The sequence below is a fragment of the Salvia splendens genome, chromosome 5, assembly GCF_004379255.2.
Source record: "Salvia splendens isolate huo1 chromosome 5, SspV2, whole genome shotgun sequence".
NCBI classification, from domain to species: Eukaryota; Viridiplantae; Streptophyta; class Magnoliopsida; order Lamiales; family Lamiaceae; genus Salvia; species Salvia splendens.
The window spans coordinates 13,944,242-13,966,898 of record NC_056036.1 but is presented as its reverse complement, the minus strand read 5'-3'; the positions used below and the strand labels follow the sequence as shown (position 1 = coordinate 13,966,898).

At 38.4% G+C, this 22,657-nt stretch overlaps 3 protein-coding genes and 1 pseudogene across 3 annotated transcripts; 2 read left to right on the top strand and 2 right to left on the bottom strand.

Annotated features, from left to right (window-relative positions):
* Positions 1 to 3,246: 3,246 nt before the first annotated feature.
* LOC121804649 (phosphatidylglycerophosphate phosphatase PTPMT2-like) lies at positions 3,247 to 6,242 on the bottom strand. Its single transcript, XM_042204279.1, has 6 exons — positions 5,740 to 6,242; positions 5,054 to 5,176; positions 4,380 to 4,473; positions 4,181 to 4,263; positions 4,013 to 4,102; positions 3,247 to 3,865 (listed from the first exon to the last, which is right to left on the bottom strand). Exons 1-6 carry the CDS (start codon positions 5,950 to 5,952, stop codon positions 3,605 to 3,607), a joined length of 864 nt encoding a protein of 287 aa, XP_042060213.1. The 5' UTR covers positions 5,953 to 6,242; the 3' UTR covers positions 3,247 to 3,604.
* Positions 6,243 to 8,272: 2,030 nt separating this feature from the next.
* LOC121806011 (leucine-rich repeat extensin-like protein 4) lies at positions 8,273 to 9,798 on the top strand. Its single transcript, XM_042206075.1, has one exon. The coding sequence runs from the start codon at positions 8,320 to 8,322 to the stop codon at positions 9,583 to 9,585; it is 1,266 nt and encodes a 421-aa protein (XP_042062009.1). The 5' UTR covers positions 8,273 to 8,319; the 3' UTR covers positions 9,586 to 9,798.
* Positions 9,799 to 10,603: 805 nt separating this feature from the next.
* Positions 10,604 to 14,205, bottom strand: LOC121802257 (acid phosphatase 1-like). Its single transcript, XM_042201882.1, has 3 exons — positions 13,781 to 14,205; positions 11,208 to 11,417; positions 10,604 to 10,982 (listed from the first exon to the last, which is right to left on the bottom strand). The coding sequence occupies exons 1-3, from the start codon at positions 14,152 to 14,154 to the stop codon at positions 10,805 to 10,807; spliced, it is 762 nt and encodes a 253-aa protein (XP_042057816.1). The 5' UTR covers positions 14,155 to 14,205; the 3' UTR covers positions 10,604 to 10,804.
* Positions 14,206 to 19,706: 5,501 nt separating this feature from the next.
* Positions 19,707 to 22,276, top strand: LOC121804493 (annotated as a pseudogene).
* The last annotated feature ends 381 nt before the right edge of the window (positions 22,277 to 22,657 follow it).

The window sequence follows — 22,657 nt, the reverse complement described above, 5'->3', positions numbered from 1 at the left end:
GTATATATATATAGTCGTCTTTATGCTTGCATGTAGGAAAAAGCATGGAGACATGCAGTTTCTAAATGAATAAAGATGTCTGATTTGGTGAACATATAATATATTTTTACCTATTTATTTATTATCGTTACGAATTTAATGACAAGATTTTGTTGGCCTTTATACATTTTTAAAATAACACCCATCCAGAATCTCCACACTCACTGGAATATCTCAATTCTCATTTCATTTATTCTCTCAAATTGTAATTCCTTAATCGCTCTTCGTTTTATATTTTACTCACTATGTTTTAACGAGGATCTCTCTCCTTTCATTTCTTTTGAAAATAAATGGAGCACCACGATAGTGATTCCCTCATCACGAGCGAGTCACAAACACTGACTTTTCCCGCTAGAGTTGGGGGAAATGCCGGCGGAAGTGCACCGATGTCCGGGATGATGCCCGGAATGGCGCCGATGATGCCCCAACCCCAAATGGCGGGGATGATGCCCGAATACTACAATATGTACCCCTTGGTGTGCAGGGATTGGGTGGGATGATGCCCCCAAATGCCCCAAATGCTGGGGATGAGTGCCGCAATGACGGGGATGATGCCCCAAATGCTTGGGATGATACAGGGCATGCTTGCCGCTGCAGGGGGAGCAGGCAGGGGGGGTCCCCCAATCACCTGGGGACAATGTCTATCGCCCCTACATGGATTTATTGTCTAGTGATTCCCCCCAGAGTACTCCTCTGGAGACTCAGTTCACCGGCATTAAGACTTTCTCTTTTGAGAAGTTGGGGCTATCTCCGGTCAGGGAGTCTTCCACTGAGATGCCACCGGCGGCAGGGAGGACGCGGAAGCAAGGGAGAGAGAAGAGCAAGGGCACTACCTCGTCCTCGCGTGCGGGGAACAAGGGTGGGCCGAGGGAGAGGGGGAGGAAGCCGGCGGGAGAAAGAGGACCATCTGGAGCATAGGGGAGTGCGTCGCGCTGGCGAAGGCCTGGATCAGTGTAGTCGAGGATCCCTACGTCAGGGTTAACCAGCATATCGACAGAATGTGGTGGCGCATTAGCCAAAGCTACATCGAATTCAAACCGCCAGGTGGGAAGCCTCACGATGGAGAGCAATGCCGGAAACAGTGGGATCGGCTGAGGAGGCAGCTTAGCCGATTTGCCGGCATCTACCAAAACAACCTCCGCACAGCAACCAGCGGCATGTCCGCCGATGATGTGAAGCTTCTGTCTCACCAGTAGTTCCCCGACAGTGAATTGGGTTTCGGGGAATTCAAATATTGAGAGGTCTATCTTGTGGTGCAGACTTCCGCCAAGTTTAGTGCGGGTGTTGAAGCTGGCTGGCCGAAGCAGACTTCCGGCGAGTACAGCAGCAGTGCTGGTTCCCACGAACTCCCCGACGTCGAGGCAGAGTTCCCGACCCCTCAATCGTCTTCCCGCCGTCGTCGCCCGGTTGGGCAAAAGACCGCGATGCGGACGGCTAGGGGAAGCGCCAGCGGGTCCCACGAGGTCCAATCGAAAGCTCCTTCCCTGGTCACTCCCGAGCTCAACCATCTCGCCCGCATGCAGCTAACGCAAAGCATGCTCGACACCATGGACAAGTGGCATCCAACGACTGATCCCTTATACAAGATGATGTTGAAGGATGCTATCGACACTATGAGGCGTGATTTGGGGATGGCGACGGGGGACGACGAGGAGTGAGACGGGGGCCGCATTTGTCGAAGCTTGAGGTTGTTTTTTTAACTATGTATTTAAAAAAAATAATTATGTATGTTTTTTTTAAAATAAAGTGGTTGCATTTTCTCCGTATTCGTGATGAAATTTTAATTCTGTAAATTGTTTAATTCCGTAAATTGTTTAATTTAGTGAATTTGTGAATTTTTATTATTGTGGATGTCCGTCGGGATGTCCTTGGGGATGTTCGCCATTGTGCAGTGGGGTGTCATTATGATGTGGCAGGATGTGTTTTTGGTAAGTCCGTCCGGATGCCCGTCGGGACATCTGTCCCACTGCGGATGCTCTTAGCCTTGGAAAGTTGTTACATTTCAAAGCAGCATCCAATGCAGACTATTTCTTTTTCTTCCCTTTCCTTTATTTTAAATGATTATAACGACAACTATATAATTATTATTTATACTTGATAATTTGTCAGTCTATCGAAATATTCTAAGGAACTTCGCAAGCAGGGGCGGAGGCAGAAATATATAATGATAGGGACTGAGATTTATAAATTTTGTTTTAAAGTATGTTTTTGAGTAATTTAGATAGTTTGTAGGGGCTTTTATATTATAATTTACACTAAATTTGAAGAAGTTTTAAAAATAATTAGTAGAAAAAACTGTAAAAAAAATTAATTGAGGGCTTAAGCCCCACCCCAATACACATGGGCGCCCATGTTCGCAAGAGAATATAGTTTTAGTGATTGCACAAATATATATGGAGAGTGAGTGGTTACAATGTGTTTATAGGTATACACTATACATCATATATATTAAATGGAAAATATTTTTAGTCTTTAAATCGTGATGAGTTATTTCATCACTTGGATAAATATATAAATCCGTGGTCCAATTTTCGAATCTCTAATGAGGTGATTCCATATTTGAAGCCTTGAGCCGAATTCGTATGATTTGGGTGCGTGAAGTGAAATTAAACAACGCGTGTTAATAGTAGTAGTAATTTGATTTGGTGGTAGTTGGCATAATTCACGTATATTAAAATTAATTTAATTCAACTAAATAGTTAAACCAACAATCAAGTTTGTGTAAAATATACATATTGTCGTAAACGGAACAAGTGATATATGAGCCGCAAGTTCATATCGAATATAGGTATGAAGGATATATCGAATTTGAAAGATTCTTGCTAAAAGAAAAGAGATAAATAATAATTTGATGGCGCTGTGAGACGAGTGCTGTGTGACTTTCCACGTGCAATCGAAAAACATTAAATTAGGTGTATGTTCATTCTAAAAGTTTATATTCATTTCTTTCGCTTTTTTTTTTTTGAAGATTTTGATGCTTTTAAATGAAATAATGCTCTTTCTGTCCCACAAAGTTTATACCAGTTTGACCCAATACGAGTTTTAAGAAATTATTTGACTTTGTGTATGTAGTGGAATAAAGTCCCCACGTTGGGAGAAATAGAGGAGGTGTATTTAATAGGAGTATCTTTCTATAGGCTTTAATTTGAGTATTTATTCACTAATTGGTAATCTACGTGTGATATCTAAAGTAATTTACATGTAATATAATCAAATCGACTTGAATTGAACCTAAGTAGTTGTAAACTCGATCAATTTACAACAAGCTCAAAACTACTTCCTATTTACAATATATTACCCAAATCCAGATGAAGTATATACTGAATTCGCAATGGGATTCAGCTCAAACTAGAGAAAAACAAGGGGAGGAAACTGCGTACAGTCGAGCTACAGCTAGAGCGTAGCAATGTATCGGCATGACTCAACTCAACTCCATCTGATATACATATATATACACAAGCAGACTTGTGTCGTGGCCCTTTTTTTTTATTTGATCTTCCCATGTGAAACGCGGGATTAACTTACACTTGTCTATACAGGCGAGCATCTCAAGTAGAAGCAAAATTCAGCACGCACGCGCTTCAGTCAGCTGCCTCATTACAGGTCCACAATTTCCTGAAACCCTCAGAGATGCAAAGAGGCAAGACAGCTTAGCCATCATAGGACTCGTGTTCAACCTTCTAGAAACGACAGCAAGCTCCTTGCCAGAGTTGTTGTTGCAAGGATTGTCATACCCTTCCAGATCAGCTTTTGTGATTAACACAGCATCTCCAGATGTGCATACTGTTCTTGAAGCCATGCATTGCTGCTGATATTCTTGCACTGCCTGAGATCCCACATAATGACATTTTTGGTTCAGAAATCTTGGAAGCACCTGATCTAATCTCATCTAATAGACAAGCAACATGAAATGAAAAGCGCAGGGACACAAATTACAATTCCATCTTGCAATTGGGTACAGTATTCTGTATACCTTCCATTGGATTGGAGCTAATAGCACCCTGGGTCTTCTAGAACGAACGTACTCAAGTGCAGCAGCAGGTGTCATATGCTTATAATGAACCTGATATAATAGATACTTATAGTCTATTAAGTAACTTCTATAGACATTTTTCTGTATAAAAAATAAAATGGAACGAACCAGATAACAGAGAACAATGGTTGTGCTCCTTCCTCGCCCAGCTTTGCAATGCACATATGTTGTTTGACCACTTAAAGCATTTCCTGCATACAGAAGTTGTTAAAAACTCATGTTATCCAGATGCTACTGCTGACAAACCTCACACAAAATTATATACTTGACCAACATAGCATGGAAAAGAATTAAAGGAATTACGCACTGTGAATGAAATCCACTGCACGGTTAATATCCCCAAAAGAAGGAGCAAAGAGATAATCCCTAGTAGGGATGACAAGATGGTCTATCCCATTAGCCTGAAAAGCGATGACACAAAAGTAAAATAATTAAGAGAAGTACGGGCAAGAAATTGAAGTTTTATCTCTAAGGTCATTTACATTACTATTACAACGGTGGTCATGCCTCAATTGTTAACATCCTCACCGAAGAACAATTTGAAGTTCTTTCTTCAAAACCAAGTATCTAAAAACCAGATAAGGGTGCTAAAGAAACATTCATTGCTCCCTAAGCAGCAGAAATGTTGTAGAAAATTTATGAAGTTCGAGGTGATACTCTTCTTCCAACTACAGGCCAAAAAGAAACTAACACTAACACAGGAAAATAGATACATATAGCATGACATGCAAATTTAGGCCAACCAGATTAGAGTCATCATACTAATCCAACAGTTTCCAAAAATGAATTGAGATATAAAAATTAAGATAAACCAGCCTTGGCTTCCTCACTGCCCAACCATTTCGAATAAAAACTCACGCAACGTGCAGAAGACCCTTATTACGATCAGAACCAAGGAACAGTGAGCATAAGAACTGAAATTGCAACCCCAAATTCATATATCCTGGAAACTGACGGATACAACCTGAGTTTTCCACTTACATAGTACAATGATGTTGGGACCAGAGTCTCATAGGGCTCATTCAGAGTAATTACACCGCCAACTCCAAGATGCTTCAAACGAGGTACATCCTTTGGAAATGGAACAGCGCCTAGCAGTAGATACTAATTTTCAACACAAAAAAATATGTACTCATTATGTGTATGACATGGATCAAGTGGATATACCAAATCGAATAATGAAAAACCCAATCCTAAAGAAATGAATCACATTCAAGATCAGTTTAACAAGCATCATCACCAAGAATTGATGAAATAGGAAAACATAACCTCAATAAATCACTGCATATAGCCAGCCATATACTACGCAGGTCTACAAAAATAGTCATGTTTCTCTATATCTATTTATAGTAAGTTTTTCTCATGAGGTGGGTCTGTTTTCCACTGACACCACTTCACCCACTTTTCCAATACCAAGACTCTATTTTTTGTGGAAGGGAGATAGTAGTAGTTTTTTTTTTTTGGCTATTATCATGCCATTCCAGTCTCACAAGGTAAATCCCAATTCATAAAAGTCTTGACTAATAAGCATGGAAAAAGTCATAAAATTGAAAATGCAAAACTAGATCAAAGGGAATAATTATACAGAGTCATACAAGCAAAGTAGAGATACTGTTCAGGAAATAAATAAATAAAAAGTTCGTAAATTTGATCAAGAAAAGCCACACCTGGTCGATTTGATCCCACCACCGGAACTCCGCTTGAATTTTGTTGCGGAAGACGTTGTACAGAAGGGTTGGATAGAAGAGGATCCGAGCCCCGGCTCCGACTAATGCCCTTTTTGCGTCAGCCGTAACTGTGATCAGCCTTGTTTCGCTATTTCTGCTGCGCTTGCTCTCTATAATACTCTCCGCGCCATCATCGAGCTCCTCGATCTTCATCGCGATCAATAGAACATAAAAATTTGGGGGAATTGAGGGCAAACACGGAGGCCAGAATCCGAAATGGAAGAAGCTACAATCAGAGAAAGGGGGTGAAATTGCAGGAGTGACTGATAATTTAGAAATTTGAGTGAAAAAGTAGCATGATCCAAGGCGAGAGGAGTGAGAATTTGAATGATCGGGAGCGAAGATTGTGGAATCAAGGAAGAGAAGAGGCGGAATATTAAGGATGAGAATGCAAGTCAAAAGAGGAATATGATTGGGCGATATGAACTGCTTTTCTTTGGTTCTTCTATTATACTCAATCTTATTATTTAATCCATTAATTAAGTTTATTAATGCTCCACTACCTCTTTGTACCCGTATCATTATCAAAGTGTGTAACGCACGGATCAACAATACCAACCTTACGTATTACTATTACTACTACTATTAATGGTTGAGATTAATTGAATAAACCAAAAACAAGAAAAAAAAATCAAAACTTGTGATTATATATACTGCGTATTTATTCAAAGGGGTTAGTGTTGAACTTAAAAAAGGTTAATGACAGAGATATTCTGAAATAGTAGGCATAATAAGTTTATAATGATGTCCAGTATTAAAAGGAAAGGGGTTTTCATTTGTCCCTTTTGGTAAGTAGGCAAAAGTGAATGCTCTCCATGTAATAATGGTTTTATCTTGATATGAAAGAGAGGTGTAACTAACTGCTATCTAATTGAAACCTGAAATGAAGGTAGAGATATCTATGCTAAAAACAAAACACAAACATAAACAAACACTACTATTATTAACTTGAAATAAGGGTAAGCGTGGGGCACCAACATTCATGTCTTGTGATGGCTCGTGCATGCCATGAGTGCACAAAATAAAGCTATAGATAAAAGTAATTGAGAGGGGTCTATTTTATTTCTTTTTATTATTATTATTGATGCATGATGATCGGAAGAGATTTGTTTGTTTGCATCTGGTTCTGGCCTACTGTTACCATTAAAGTTCACACAGCACTCCATGGGCACATATATTTTAAAAGACACACCTAATCCTGTCCTAGTATATACCTGGCCCAACTTGACTCTAAATTAAATCCCACGCTCTAAACAACGAATTATTCATTAAACACATCAACGACTATAATTTTTGTTATCATAGCATTCACAATGGGACGGATGTCCCGGCGGATATCCCGACGGACTTCCCAAAAATACCTCATGTCACGTCATAAGGACATCCCACTATACTGACACGTCATAAGAACATCCCACTACACAATGGCGGACATCCCAAATGACATCCCGACAGACATCCACAAAATACAATAAAAAATCGAGACGTCCGTCGTGTCAACGCAATGGCGGACGTCCCGAAAAGCCGCGGAACTCCGGTGTCCGCAGCGGACCTCCGTATCCGTATGCATGCTGTCTAATGGCGGACAGTGGCGTATCCAGTGTAGTACTTTAGTGGCACAGTGGTAGAACACGCCTTTCGCCTTTCGTGAGACGCGAGTTCGATCCCCAGCGGCCTCATTTTTATTCTTCTATTATTAGATTCTCCTTTATATTTTGGAGTTATATTGTACTCCTACATGAAACTTGAGAGTATTTTTGCTACAATTTATTCTTTTCTTCTTCCATTTTATAGTGATTACGATTATATTTTTATTTATATGGAGACTTTCAAGTGTTTTTATCTATAGATTACTATGTTTATGTATTATTTTCAATACTATATCAATAGTTTACTTTCAAGTGTTTTTATCCACAGTTTACTATGTTTATGTATTATTTTCAATACAATATCAAAAGTTTACTTAGTGTATTTTCAATACAATATCAAAAGTTTATCTACAGACTTTGAAGGTATTTTATTTATTATATAATTATTATATTTATATTTTTATATTCACAACTAACAAAATGAAAGAAAAATAAGCGAATAATTTTCTTTATATCAAAGTAAATATCGCACCCCCGAATTAAAAATCCTGCATACGCCACTGATGGCGGACGTCCGCGGGACATCCGCCATCGGGGATGCTCTCATTTCCTATGATTCAACTTTTTTCATTCTTGAATCTTATAACACTCTTCTTAAGATAAGCAATAATATCTCTAATACACAAGTTATCGAGAATTACATTGAACACCTTAGAATTTACTGGTTTCGTCAAAATATCTGTTTGCCTGCGCTGAATTAATCTGCCATACATTGATTATTGATATTAATACTTTATAACATATGAGAAAGAGAAAGAGAAAGAAATCCATATCCACATATTAAAAGCTGGTAAATTGTTAGCAGACATACTATTTAATTGTGGAGTAGTAGTAAGTAGTTATAGAGACAATAACATCAATTTCCAGTCGAATGGCCATCAATGAAGCAACCTACTTTCCTCAAACATACAACACCAAATTCCTCTCACTACACTTACACATGAAGAATAGTAGCTGCCTCCTCCCACTCCTCCTCCTCCTCCTCCTCCCCATTATCGTCGTTAGAGCCGCAGTTATTGTCGGCGGAGGGATTACCGTGGGCGGCGGAGGCGTCTGGATTGGAGGCGGAGTCAACCCTCCCACCTCCGCCTCAAAGCTGACCGTCGCCTACGCCGCCCTCCAGGCCTGGAAAGCCGCCATTACAGACGACCCCCTCAAGATCACAACCTCCTGGAACGGCCCCAATGTCTGCTCCTACAGAGGCGTCTTCTGCTCCGATTCCGTCGGTTTCATGGGAAATTCCGCTGGGTTAGTGGTAGCAGCGATAGATCTCAACCACGCCAATTTGCAGGGCACTTTGGTTAAAGAGCTCTCTCTCCTCTCCGATCTCTCCCTTCTCCACCTCAACAGCAACCGCTTCAGCGGCGGCGTGCCACCCTCGTTCAGAAACCTGGCGTCGCTCACCGAATTAGACCTCAGCAACAACCGCTTCTCCGGCGGATTCCCCACCTCGGTTCTCTACATTCCAGATCTCGTCTATTTAGACCTCCGATTCAACAGCTTCTACGGTCCGATTCCGGAGGAGCTATTCGATAAGAAGCTCGACGCCATCTTCCTCAACAACAACCTCTTCTCCGGCGAGCTGCCGCAAAATCTAGGGAATTCTCCAGCATCTGTGATAAACCTGGCGTACAACAAGCTGAGCGGCGCGATCCCGTTCAGTTTGGGGTACATGGGGATCAAGGAGATCCTGTTCCTCAACAACCAGCTCACCGGCTGCATTCCCCAAGGCGTGGGGATGTGGTCGGATCTTCAGGTTTTGGATGTGAGCTCCAATTCACTCATAGGGCATTTGCCGGATTCTCTGTCTTGCCTCCGTAACATCGAGGTTCTCAATTTGGCGCGCAACCAGCTCTCCGGTGAGCTGCCGGATTTGCTCTGCTCGCTGCGGACTTTGATTAATTTGACGGTTGCGGCGAATTTCTTCTCCGGCTTCAGCCAGGATTGTGACAGGAATGCCGGATTCGGGTTCGATTTCACGTTCAACTGCATTCCGGGGAGGGAGCTGCAGCGGCCGCAGCCGGATTGCACGGCGATTCCCGGCGGCGGTCTCAGCTGTCTTAGAATTCCTGCGGCGAGGCCTCTTGTATGCGGGGTTTTGGCGGCGGCTGAGTTCACTGCGAATCCGCCCCCGTGAAGGAGCTGTAGTGGCTCCGCTCTCTCATGATTTTTCCTATTTAATTTTATATATTTTCCCTCAAATGTGGGATTTGGATAAAGTTTTTTAATTTGTTTTTACATTTTGTGTCAGCTGAGGATATTCTCGTTGATATAAATGTGCTTATGTTGTGGTCCGTCAACAAGTAGGCTTGGTTGTTAGTAATTTAATTGTGTGGATTAAGAATCCTAATCTGATTATGGAGTGTCGTTATGATGGTTGATCACGCATTAGTTTAATGCTCATAATCCAACTAATCAAGTGAAGCCTGCTTGCAGCAGAGTAGATTAGTCGATATATTTATTTCAAAAAATACTTAAATAATTATGATAATAGTTGAGCTTTACAAACTGAGTGTTTAGATTTATTTTTAAAAATATTTTATTAAATAACTAGTAGTAATTGGGAATGATAATATTTTAATTTTTTTTATAATTCTATAAAATATTCCTCCATTCATCTCATCATTTCATACCCCTCATATTTTTCAACTTCTCTCCAAATATTATCAAACTTTGTTAAAACATTATGGAAATTGATTCTCAAAATGTGAGCAATTCATTACCACCAACCTTCTCAATAATGTTTGTTGGATACTGCAAAATTAGGTCTCAAAAAATTTCTTAATACTTGTAAATATCACTAAATATATACTTTATTAAATATGCCCTACTTGAAGTTTTCAATGAGTAAGTTATTTATAATTTAAAACATACTTGAAGTTTTCAATAAGTTATTTATAATTTAAAACATTGATAACTTGAACAGTAGTAATTAATATATAGAGGTGCTAATAATATTAACAAAAGCCAAGGTGGTCATGCCCACAAGAAGTTATTTTTAAGAAACTTTTTATTGTATGTGGATGTGAATAGTTGGATTTATTCTACTTTTAATAAATACTCCATGTTGAATTAATTAATTAGTAAAGGAAATTTTAAAAAAAAACAATTAATTATAAATTATTCATAGGAGAAGGTTGGAGAGGCGTTCGAAATAAAATTACCAAAAAAGGTTAAACTTCGTTGAAGTCGCAAATATTTACAGCGGTCTAAAATGCAGTTATATAAAACAAAGCAAGGAGGCTTCCTTCATCTGACCTCAAACTGCCAATGCATCCTTATTTTTTGAATCAAGAAAATATTTGCAAGACCAGTAGCTGATGCTTGGAGCAGACAAAAAATGACTTCCCTCCATACTAGGCAATGTAGTATAAGGGGTTCGGTAATTTGAAGGATCGTCTTGCCACAGCGAATCCTATCAAGTCGCTCCACTGATCTCCGGAGCTCCCATGGATTATGTAACCTGCATCCTCTATCTCCTTCCTCTTCTCGGATTTATACACTGTTGCCGGCGTACCTTCATCAGCCTTTCCCCTTTTTCATCCATAAATGTATGTTACTGCCAAATTCAGCAAAGACAAACACCAATCTTGCGTACAGCTAAATATACGGTGCATCCATACGAATTGGGATAGTGGTTTTAATCCCAATTTGGATTTAAGTAGTGGGGATGCGCTGTGCATCCACATAGAGTGTGGTTCTTCTGCAAACTATCGAGCTTAAAAGCATCGTATTAGAAGCAGGTATACATTTATTTACCTGAGGATAAGCTTTTCCCAGTTGTTGAATCCAGCATACATTAGATTACGCTCGGTAGCGTGCCTCTGATATTCATCCCGACCAGTCAACAGAAATACTGTGAATCCTAGCTCCTGTAGCTCCTTGTACAATCTCAAGCCAGGGGCTATTGCAGGAGCCTCAGCTAACTCCACCCATTCGTTGAAAGCATGTGCATCAAAGGTCTCCGATCTGCCCCGATGGAAACAAGCATGTTGAATGTCAAATGATGGTAAACATAGGTTCAAAATCAAGACCAAAGATTACAGCTTAAAGTAGTCTGTGTTATTAATGCAAGATAGGTTACGACAAGCCACAGGCTTAATTATCCATGTTTTTGTGATTTTGGTAAACACCATTAGAGCAGCACTTGCAGAATGGTCCAAACAGAATTTTAATGGCAACGAATTAGAGACTGATTTTTCTCTCACTGGTTCCAATTATATTGTACAGATGGATTGGATTGTTCTCTCCAAAAAAGTATACCTTCTACACTTTGTGCATATCTATCCTTATTGAAGTAACAGCAGAGCTTACATCTCAAACTAAATTCTCCTAAAGTTTCTGTTGACAGATTTATCACTGGCATTACCAAGAGTCACATAGAATTTGAGGCATGTAAATGCTTGGATACAGATGGATAGGATTCTTCTCTCTTATGATGTATACCTTCCATTTAGTCATGTTAAAAGCGCATCAGTTCTCTATGTTATGCTAACATTTTCAAGCATAACCTTTACCACTTTACTTACACTTACACATGTCATTAATTGCAAGGATACAAGTAGAGAATTAGTACTATATTTTAGCTTTAACACACTATATTTAACGTTTCTTTACCACATTGGTTAGTGGGTACCAAATGACAGATTTTCTGTGAATTTTTCCTCCACATCAAATCCTCCTATCACAACCTCACCTTGAAGAAATCATACCTCAAACTTTTTTTATTGATAAATGAACAGAAATTTAAAGGCTGCATCATGGTGGACTCGAACCCGAGACCTTTGGCCTCGGGTATAAACCACACTACAGGCCAACACATGCACAAAACCTCAAACTTTCTATAACTAGGGCTATAGCAAGTTGTTATATTCAGTCATTCAGTGACACGTGTGAAGAAGATAGTGCACAACTCGTGGAGAAGCAGGAACAAAACCACTCGTGGAGAAGTAGGAACAAAACCACTCATGGAGAAGTAGGAACAAAATGGTTCTGTTCCTACAAATGATGCGGCTCCACTCAACAAGAAACATTCTGAATATGAAAAATAAATACACATACGAAGATTCTAATATAATTTATAAAAGCAGGACGTTGAATGAAATTGGACAGAGACATTAACTGTCCAACAAAAAGCATGTTTGAGTTACTATGTGCTTTCAGTTTATTTGGTATATATGAAAACAGTTTGATTCTGATAGGCATGGGACATGGCAACCACTTTGTCCAGTGGTGTGGGAACAAAATTTTGGGAAATATGCCCAGATTGCATTAAAAATGTATAATTCCTATCAAAATTTGGGGAAATATTCCCAGTATGTAGCTCCCATTATCCTTACTTTGATAGGTAAAAGGAGAATGATAAACTTTCCAGCTTAAATAACTAGCACCAATGATATGCCTAATAGCAATACACATACTCCCAGTCTTGAATCCATTTCCATGATAAGGTGAAGTTTCACGACTTTATAATAGCTGGCCTCACACTCTTTCTCATTTTCTCTAGTATTACAAGCATTATTGACTCCCAGATAAACGTTGAAATAATCAGAAAACCTGAAGATAAATTATAAAATTGGAAACACATACTTGTGAAAGAATATTAGGCGGATTTAAAAACTTTTGTGTCCTTATTATGTGTTTGTACTGATTATGAAGTAGTAGTAGGAATCTTATCATTCATTAGTTGATTACTGTAATTAGTGGAGAGGAGATAACATGGACAGAAAGAGTAAGTCAAAAATATAGTGAGAAAGAAGGCAGGAGTGAGCTTTGAGGTATGGATGACAGATACTGGTGCTCAGAAATTATAAATAGTCTATCCTTATAAGCAGATGGATGTTTCATGTCAAGACCATCATATATGTTGCTGAAACCAGATAGTCCTACACTTGTCATACAATAATTCCAATACTTTACAACCTACACTTGAATCTGTTACCAAGTTTTCATATTAAAAATGCCACACACTTAGAAGCTAATGATCTCTCAAGAAGGAAGTGCCATAAAAGAACATCAACATATGCCCTTTGTTCATGCCATTTCAAATTACACAGATAACCGCTAAGTCAAGCGTGGCAGCATATTACTTTGGAGTATCATAATTTAGTAGTCTGTTCATGATTGAGTATTTGTTATCTTCACTTATCACAACAATTTCTCCAATTCAACCCAACATAGTTCAGTCAGTTATCTCAAATTATTACGAATAATCAACTGCTTCAGTGAATCATTTGATCTTAATATGTTTCTCTCACTGTATCGATCCATATTGTTCTTCCAACCACAACAAGTGAGATGAGATTGGATGAATGAGGAGAAGAGGTGGTTACCCGAATCCATTGACGGCGTAGTAGGGCACATTGGAGAGCAAGGTCTCGTCAATATCGAAAACCCAGGCATCCCTCCCGTCGCCGGAGATCCCAATCGCCCTAGCGTATTCCGCCGCATTGGCGGCCACGGCCTCCAGCTCGGAGGCGTAAAGGTCGCCGGTGATGTAATCCTTGACGAAATCGTCGCACCTGACCGGCACACGTGTCCACGCGCCGGCGTCATTGGTCTCCACCGTAAACCGCCAGCTGCTGCAGTACAGCTCGTCAGCGGCCAAAAGGATCTTCTTCTCCGACCTCATCTGAATGATCGAAGGGGCCGACCAAGTGGGCCCAGCGGCCAGGATAACCATGAGAGTAATCAGGATCAACGCCATGCTGGACACACCGATTATTGAAAAGCTCTTTTCCTCCTTAAGAAAAGTGCTTTTCGGGTTTTCCGGTTGGGTTGATTCAATGTTTTAAAATCTCAAATAAACTGGTTCACGGTTCAACTGGTCCGGCCGATCCAACCACAGATCGGTCCATTTGACTGTAGCATATATAATAAATATATATTACTAGAGGAGTAATCAATTGCCAACTAATTAACGATCACAAATTAATATCAAATCTTAGCCATTAGATTAGGAGATCTAATGGCTGAAGATTATATTTTAAATTAAAAAAATTATTAAATAAACTTAAAATGTATTAATGTCAATTTTCTCTCATTAAAATTATCTTAAAACTTTAAATTTACGTAACTCTCTAGATTTAAATTATTTTTTCGCAAGAAATATATCAAATTAAAGATAATTTTATAAGGATTCCAACAAGATCACAATTGAATATGTTACGACGATGTTCGGGTGACGAAATTTGATAAATTATATTTCAATTTTCATACATGTTGATAAGCAGATTTTATCAACTAATGCAAAAAAATATCAATATAGTGATACAAAATTTTAATATAATGTAGGTAAAATATCAATAAAACTGTGTTGATATTTTCTTGTATTTGTGTTGATATTTTCATGTCATATTGTTGATATTTGTTATACACTATGTTGATATGAAAAACACCAACGAAAATGATCATATGATAACATAATAACGACATTACCCTTATGTTGATATTTTGACATTACCCTTATTTTGATATTCTGTATACTATTTATTGAAATTTTTTAGCTTTAATCTCATCAACTCATTTCAAAATCTAAGGGTGTAGATTTAGTCTTAGTTTTGAATTATGGTATAATAAGCATTAGAAGATGACCCTATATTGCTATTTAATTAAATATACATATGACAATATTGAAATTTAGTGTGTTAAATTACTATTAAAGTTTATTAGATAACAAATATAAATAATATATTTTATTTACAATTAATTATAATTAATTAATCAATTTATAAAAATAATAATTAATCATAGAATGAACGAAAATTTATTCATTGATTATAAGAATAATTAAAGTTATTATTATATCACAACAATTGAAGTGGTGGAGTGGTAATGGAGTTGGACTTGCATACTTGAGGTCTATGGTTTGAATCCATGGAACTCAAAATTTTGAAAAAACTGCTGAAACTTTAGATAACCGGTTCAACGGGTTGGCGGTTCCCGGTCGAACTGGTCGGTTCATCCGGTTCAAAACGGCTCAACCCCCGGCGGTTTTATGTGGTGAAGTTGATTAGTAGATTTTCATTTGGATTCAAGAATTTATAATGTCTTTTCCCTTTTTGTTTTTTTATAATAAATGGCACTATATTTCAATATTACTACTCGTACTATCAACTCTAAATAACAAATTTTTTTTATATCCTACTTAAATTGACATATTTCTTAATAAAAAACACTAATACCTCTACTTTTCTTTTACTTTTATATCCTACTTAAATTGACATATTTCTTAAACAAAAAAATACTAATACCTCTACTTTTCTATACAACTTACAAAATAATACTCCGTCCGTCCCTCTATAGTAGAGGCATTTATTTTCGACACGGGATTTAAGAAAAAATATTTTAAATGAGTTAAGTAAAAGAAAAATAAAGTAGAAAGAAAAAAGGTAGAGAGATGAAGAGAGAGTAAAGTACTTTTTGTCAAAAAAGAAATAACTCATCTATAGTGGGACAATCCAAAAAGGAATACGACTCGGCTAAAGAGAGACGGAGGACGGAGGGAGTATATAAAATACGTTGTTCTTCAAATGGGACAAAAGGAGTACTCATATTATTTATTTTCTGACAATAAGATGAGTAACTCTCATCGTACATCTAGCTACGACATCATCATCATCCCCTTCAATTTATATGTCATATCACAACTCTTGCCATTAGTGGCCAAGCTAAGATTTTTGTGATGGTTGCCCAAATGCCAATTGTGGGATATTTCATCATTCGATCTAGGCCTGCTTATTCGGCAGGTTCCGGTTCTAACCGGACCGGTTGACTGATTTTAATTTTTCGTAAATCCTAGAACCGGAACCGGTCAGTTTCGGTTTATCCAAGCCTCCTAGCTCAACTGGTTGAGAAGGGAGACAAGGATATGGCGTCATCCAGGAGGTCCTGAGTTCGAATCCTGGATGACGCAGCTTGGGATTAATTTCCCTCTGGGCCCAAGGCTTGTTGCCTTGGGACTTTGCAAGCATACGGGCCTGGACCAGTCTGAGGGTGGTCAACTTACGAGCCGAGACCCGTCTGAGGGTGGTTAAGCAGCTAGTTCGTGGGCCACGAGGGAAAGGGAGAGGTCGGTGCTTGGCCTGGACCCGTCTGAGGGTGGTTAAGCGGCTAGTTCGTGGGCCACGAGGGGCAGGAGGAGGCTGGTTCGGACGTGACCACGAGGGGCTGGAAGAGGCTGGTTCACTTGCCAATGTATCTCGAACTCCGATGTGAGTGTGTGTGTGTGTGTGTTAAAAAAAACCGGTCAGTTTCGGTTTGGAACAGGCCGGTTAAGAACCGGTCGATTTCGGTTCCAAACCGGAACCGGTGTGTAATTTTAATCCGAATTTATTTATAATTTTAAATAGTTCAATACTACAAAAATAATAATTCAACATCTAGAAATATAACAAATACTCATACCTAAAAATTCAAATAAATACACAAAAAATACAAACCAACAATACAATAATATTCGTGTATAAGTAAGAGTGGTGCCAAATGTAGTAATTTAGCAATTTAGCAATTAAGGTCGGACAAGTCTATTTTTTAAAAAATATAGGAGTTCTATAATTTAGCAATTTTAAAAAAAATGAGTTTTAAAATTCAATTACATTTTTCCTTTTTTGGCTAAACAAATATTCAATGGAATTTTCAATGCTAATTAATCTTGTTGTGACTTTTTGGTTTATAACGGAACATTTAATAAATTATTCACAAACAAATTACTATTGGAAAAGTACACTATAACGTGAATCCCACAATCGACTAACACTCATTTCCCTACCTTTTTCCTCTATCTCTTTTACTTTTTGTCATCTCTCTCTTACTTTATCAATTACACATTAAAACCCGTGTTATTTACAAGTTTGTCAATTTTTTGGAGACGAAGAGAGTATTTTATATTTATGGCTATCACAATTATCAAGATAATAATTATAAAAAAATTTATTCTTATAAAATACTCCGTCCCACTTTAGGAGTCTTAGTTGATCATATTAATAGGCCTCACATTCCACTATTTTTTTCAACAACTTTCCTTTACATTTCTTAAAACTCGTGCCGAACTCAAATGAGACTCCTAAAGTGGGACAGATGGAGTATAAAACTAACATATAAAAGTATGACTCATATTTCACTATCTTTTTTCATCAACTTTTCTTTATATTTCTTAAAACTTGTACCGAACTTAAACGAGGCACCTAAAATAAAACGGATAAAGTATCATCTATTCACATATAACTCAATATTTTATCCCATACTCCCTCCTAACCTATATGCCGGTGACTCTAGTCCATGCATTATAATTTCAAATTATCCCAATCTAATTAATATTACCCATAACTCCTCCACATGCACATTTCTACATATTTCTATACATTAAAGGTGTTCATTGAGTAAGAGTATCCGCAATAGTAATATTCTAGCCACAGCCAAGCAATAGTCTAGCCTAAATTTTTTCTTCCCACAATCTAGTTATTGCCATAGCCTTCCCACAGCCTACCAACAGCCTAGCCCAGCCTAGCCCTCCCATTACATTCATTTTATCAAATTAAAACAACAAATATGAAATTAAATTGGACAAAAAATTAGAAAGATCCAACACAATTTAATAATAATAAAAATTCTACAATAATTAAAAAAAAATTCTACTACAATTCAAAAAACAAGCGGTGTGAAGAAAATGAAGTGTAACGAGCCGTATATATAGAGTTGAAATAATAAATTAATTAAAAAGAAAAAAAAATTCGCTAGCCGATCGCTCGGCCCCTAGGGCATTCTCTCTCATCCTCTCGGCTAGCCTGTCGCAATACCGCTCTAGTCGAGCGCCTAGCTGCATGCCGGTGGCTAGGACGTGAACTGCGGATGCTCTAAGGGACATCTCATTAGCCCTTGAAATAAATGAGGGCTCGCATTGTTGAGTGTTGTAACAGGCAACATTCATTTTTTCCACTAAAGAAGGTTTATGAAACAACATTGAGAAATTGATCAAGAAATGTAATGAAGTTTATGGAACTACCCCTACCATTTTTTACTCCCCACAAATTCTGAGCCCCCCCACCCTCCCCATTTTCCAAACTGGACGAGGTCATTTATGGAACTACCCCTCTATCATTTTACACTCTCTCTATTGTCCCAACCAAGATGATTCATTACTAAAAATGCATTTATGTCTACTTTATTCTCTCTCTTACTTTATTTTCTCCACTTAACACACAAAATAAAGCTATATATTATCTTATGCCACCTAAGAAAGAGATCATCTTCCTTGGGGATGGGGACGGAGGAAGTAAATCTTATCATTGTGACATTAATTTTCCAAATAAAGATTGTGACCAGATATAATTAGGGGTGAGCATTCAGGTTTCGGTTCGGTTTTTTGCCTAAACCGAACCAAAACCGAATAACTGAATTTAGTTCAAAACCCAAACCGAACCGAACCCAAAAAATTGAAAAACCAAAATCGAAAAACTGAAAACCGAACTAAACCGAAAAAACCAAATTAATTTCAAAAAATCAAAAAATAATACTTATAGGAAGATGATCAAAGTATAACTAATATTAAGTGTATAACTAGAGAACAAATCTCAGCATTTAGATCAAAACGATCTAGTTCACTATATGAGCGTTTTAGTTCACAATATGAATTTGAAAACAAGGAGTGAACTAAAACACCATTATAGTGAAGTATTTACTCAGTGAAAGATTTAGTTCACTGTAATGGCGTTTTGGTTCACTCCTTCTTATAGTGAACTAAATCACCATTATAGTGAACTAAATCACTCTTATAGTGTACTAAATTAGAGTTCTTTAGTTATGCATTTAAGTATTGGTTTCCCTATATCACTATTCTCTATTAAGTATATAATATATTTTATTTTATATATACCACTAATATATATATATATATATATATAATATAAAATTAATAGAATATATATAATATATACTATTATATAAAATATATTAAAAGAATATATATTATATTCATATATAAATATATATAATATATTAAATTAATAGAATATATATATAATTCGGTTTTTCAGTTTTTTTCGCCCGAACTGAAAAACTGAATTTTTTATATTTTGAAAACCGAACCGAACCAAAAAACTGAACCGAATTTCAAAATTTCGGTTTGGTTCGGTTCGGATATTCGATTTTCGATTTTTTTGCTCACCCCTAGATATAATGATACTCCCATAATTCTATATAGACAAAAATACCACCGAATAATGAATAGCAAGCCCAATAATTCAACAAAACTTTTTCACCATGTCCACCACCATGCTCGAAACCACCGACATCCTGCCTCCTCCTGGTTCCGCCGCCGAGCTGACGGTGCCGCTCTGCTTCTTCGACATCGGGTGGTTGCATTTTCACCCCATCCGTCGCCTCATCTTCTACAACCATCCTTGCACAAAGGCCGAATTCTCCACTACCATCGTTCCAAACCTCAAACACTCCCTCAAACACTATCAACCAGTCGCCGGAAACCTCCTCTACCCTCACCGAAAAATCCCGCCCCTTCATCAACTACCTCTCCAGCGACACCGCCCCGCTCACGATCGTCGTCTCCCACCGCGACTTCGACGAACTCACCGGAAGCCACGCTCGAGACTCCGATCAGTTCTACGAATTCCTCCCCCCAATGCCTCGATAACCGAGGAGAAAAATTACAAAATTGCCCCTCTCATCGCCCTCCAGGCCACCCTCTTCCCCGACTGCGGCCTCTGCATCGGGGTGAGCAATCATCACTGCCTCGGCGACGCCAGGTCCGTGTTCTGATTCGTCTCGATTGGGCAGAGATGAATCAATGTGGCCGCTTTTTGATAGATCAGTATTTGGAGATATCAAGGGCATAAGCGACAATTGGTGGAGCACTATGAGCAATATTCCGCTGGCTCAATCAAGTTCGTCTGTGCCTGACTCGACTTATTTTAACACAAGTGATACCCGCAAGTGTACGGGGCTAGTGTAGCAATTAGTAAGCAAGAGTATCGAATCTCACAGAGACAATTTTGCATCAACTTAACTACCACGAACAAAAATCAACTACTATCTAGACAATCAAGAAAAGTTTGGTTTGTTCTAACAACTAATAAAAGCATATAGTAAGCAAGTAACAATTAAGAACAAGGAAACACAGTGTGAAAAGGATGTGAGATGATAATATGGAGAAAAATGCAGAACTCAAGGATCCGATGCACAATTTCAAGCTCTTATCCAATCGATTCGCCTTACCTTTTGGTGTCTCTAGAGTTACTAAGCCGACCACAATTATAGATTAAACCCCCTCCCGAAGTGAAAAACCTGTAGATTAGGTGCTAGGATCGAAGTCCCCTTCTAATCCTAAACTCCTAACTCCCAAAAGCTCGATTAGGTCAATGGCCTCACTCAAAACCTCAACTCTCCTGAGTTCTATTGTATTAAGGTGTGATTTATTCTTATTTCCAGATTAATTATTTCATCTCTCGATTAATCTAATTAATCCTACACAATCAAGTGGTGATCAAGCAATTGAAATGAATAAACCCAAGAATAATCAAATAACTACAAGAGCAAGGCAAGAACAAAATTAATTGGATAAAAGCTATGAAATCAGTGCATCATCACCAAGAATTCTACAAGAAATGTTTAGCTACTCATGTTCATGGACAAAACCAAGTCAAACTCAAAGAATCCAAACAAAAACATGAAAGATAGATACTAAGAACTCCTGTGGAACGAATCTATGGAATGAAGTGTTCAATCTTCCGATCTAGAGTCTCCAATCTTCAATTCTCTCCCAATGGTGTTCTTGGGGTGTGTGTGAGTGTTGGAGGCGGTAGGTGTAGAATGAATGTTGTTGACTGCAACCCTAGCCCTTTTCTCTGATTTAATTTCCTTCAAAAAATCACGTTTTCAGCTTTCAGACGCGTCAGGCCACAGTACCCGGCCGGGTGTAATTATTACACTATAAATACACCCGGCCGGGTTCCCCTTTTAGACCCGTAACTGGCCTCTGGCTCTGCCCGGTCGGGTCAAACTATTGGACCGTAAATTCACCCGGTCGGGTCTCCATTTTCGTGGCTCCTCTGCCTCTGAGCACTATATGCCTCATTTTCTCCTCTTTTCAGCTGTTTTTCCTAGAACACTCAACAAACACATAAAACTCCGAAAGGTAGGATAATTGGCTGGATAAAGACAATTTCGAGTGATAAAGTCGACATTTAGCACTTCAACCTACCAATTACACCTATGAAAATATGAGTTTGTCAGTGCCTACTAACAGAGTCGGGCCGCGTTCACACTCCATCAGTCCGATATTAAAAAACTCAAGGATATTGTTATGTTGAAAAAGCCCGGCCTAGTTTACATCTCTACTTTCGCCGTCATAGTGGCGTACACGTGGAGTGCCGTGCTGAAATCCGCGGCCGCCGCCGGGGAGGCGATGGACGAGGATGGGACCGAGGTGCTAGTTCTGCCGGCGGACGGAAGGGGGCGTGACAGTGGATCATAAGAAATTGGTGGTGGCAGTGGTGATTGCGGATATGATAAAGAACCGAGTGAATAATAAAGAGAATCTTTTGAAGGATTTGGAAAATTGGTTGGCTGAGATGTTGAAATTGGCGGGGCTGAGTAAATTTGGAGTTTCCGGTGCGCCGAAGTTTGATTTGTCGAATGCGGATTTTAGATGGGGAAAGGCGAGGAGATTGGAGCTTTTGTCGATAGATGAGGAGAAGTATTCGATGTCGTTGTGTAATTCATCGGATTCCGAAGGCTGTTTGGTGGTCGGAACTTCGCTACCGTGAAAGAGAATGGAAGCTTTTGCAACCATTTTTGAAGATGGCATTAAATTTTGAGTACTAATAATATTGGTGTAATGGTGCTAAATATTTGATTAAAAGTTTTAATTTTTGAAATTTATTTTATTAAAAAATATAAACGAGAAAATTAAAAATTTTTAAAATATAAAAAATACTACTTCCTCTGTCCCGACTAAGTTGAGTCGTATTCCTTTTTGGGACGTTCCAACAAAGTTGAGTTATTTCTTTTTTTTGACAAAAAACAAAACATTCAATCACTATTACTTTATTTCATGACCTACTTTACTATAACACCCCGATTTTTTTCCCTCGTAGTGACATCGTTTGAGCATCTAGAAAAGTTTTCAGCTTTGTTTTGTTTGTCGAGAGAAGAAATATCATTTTGGGCCTATAACAATTATTCTTTTTCTACCCCCA

Excerpts from the sequence above, each read along its gene's own strand:
- LOC121806011 (XM_042206075.1), top strand. The coding sequence starts at position 8,320 with ATGGCCATCAATGAAGCAACCTACTTTCCTCAAACATACAACACCAAA.
- LOC121802257 (XM_042201882.1), bottom strand. The coding sequence starts at position 14,154 with ATGGCGTTGATCCTGATTACTCTCATGGTTATCCTGGCCGCTGGGCCC. Across the intron at positions 11,418-13,780 it reads TACGCCGTCAATGGATTCGG|ATCGGAGACCTTTGATGCAC; the intron begins GTAACCACCTCT and ends CCATCGGGGCAG. Across the intron at positions 10,983-11,207 it reads TGGGAAAAGCTTATCCTCAG|GGGAAAGGCTGATGAAGGTA; the intron begins GTAAATAAATGT and ends TGGATGAAAAAG.
- LOC121804649 (XM_042204279.1), bottom strand. The coding sequence starts at position 5,952 with ATGAAGATCGAGGAGCTCGATGATGGCGCGGAGAGTATTATAGAGAGC. Across the intron at positions 4,474-5,053 it reads TCCCAACATCATTGTACTAT|GCTAATGGGATAGACCATCT; the intron begins GTAAGTGGAAAA and ends ATCGCTTTTCAG. Across the intron at positions 3,866-4,012 it reads TAGCTCCAATCCAATGGAAG|GCAGTGCAAGAATATCAGCA; the intron begins GTATACAGAATA and ends GTGGGATCTCAG.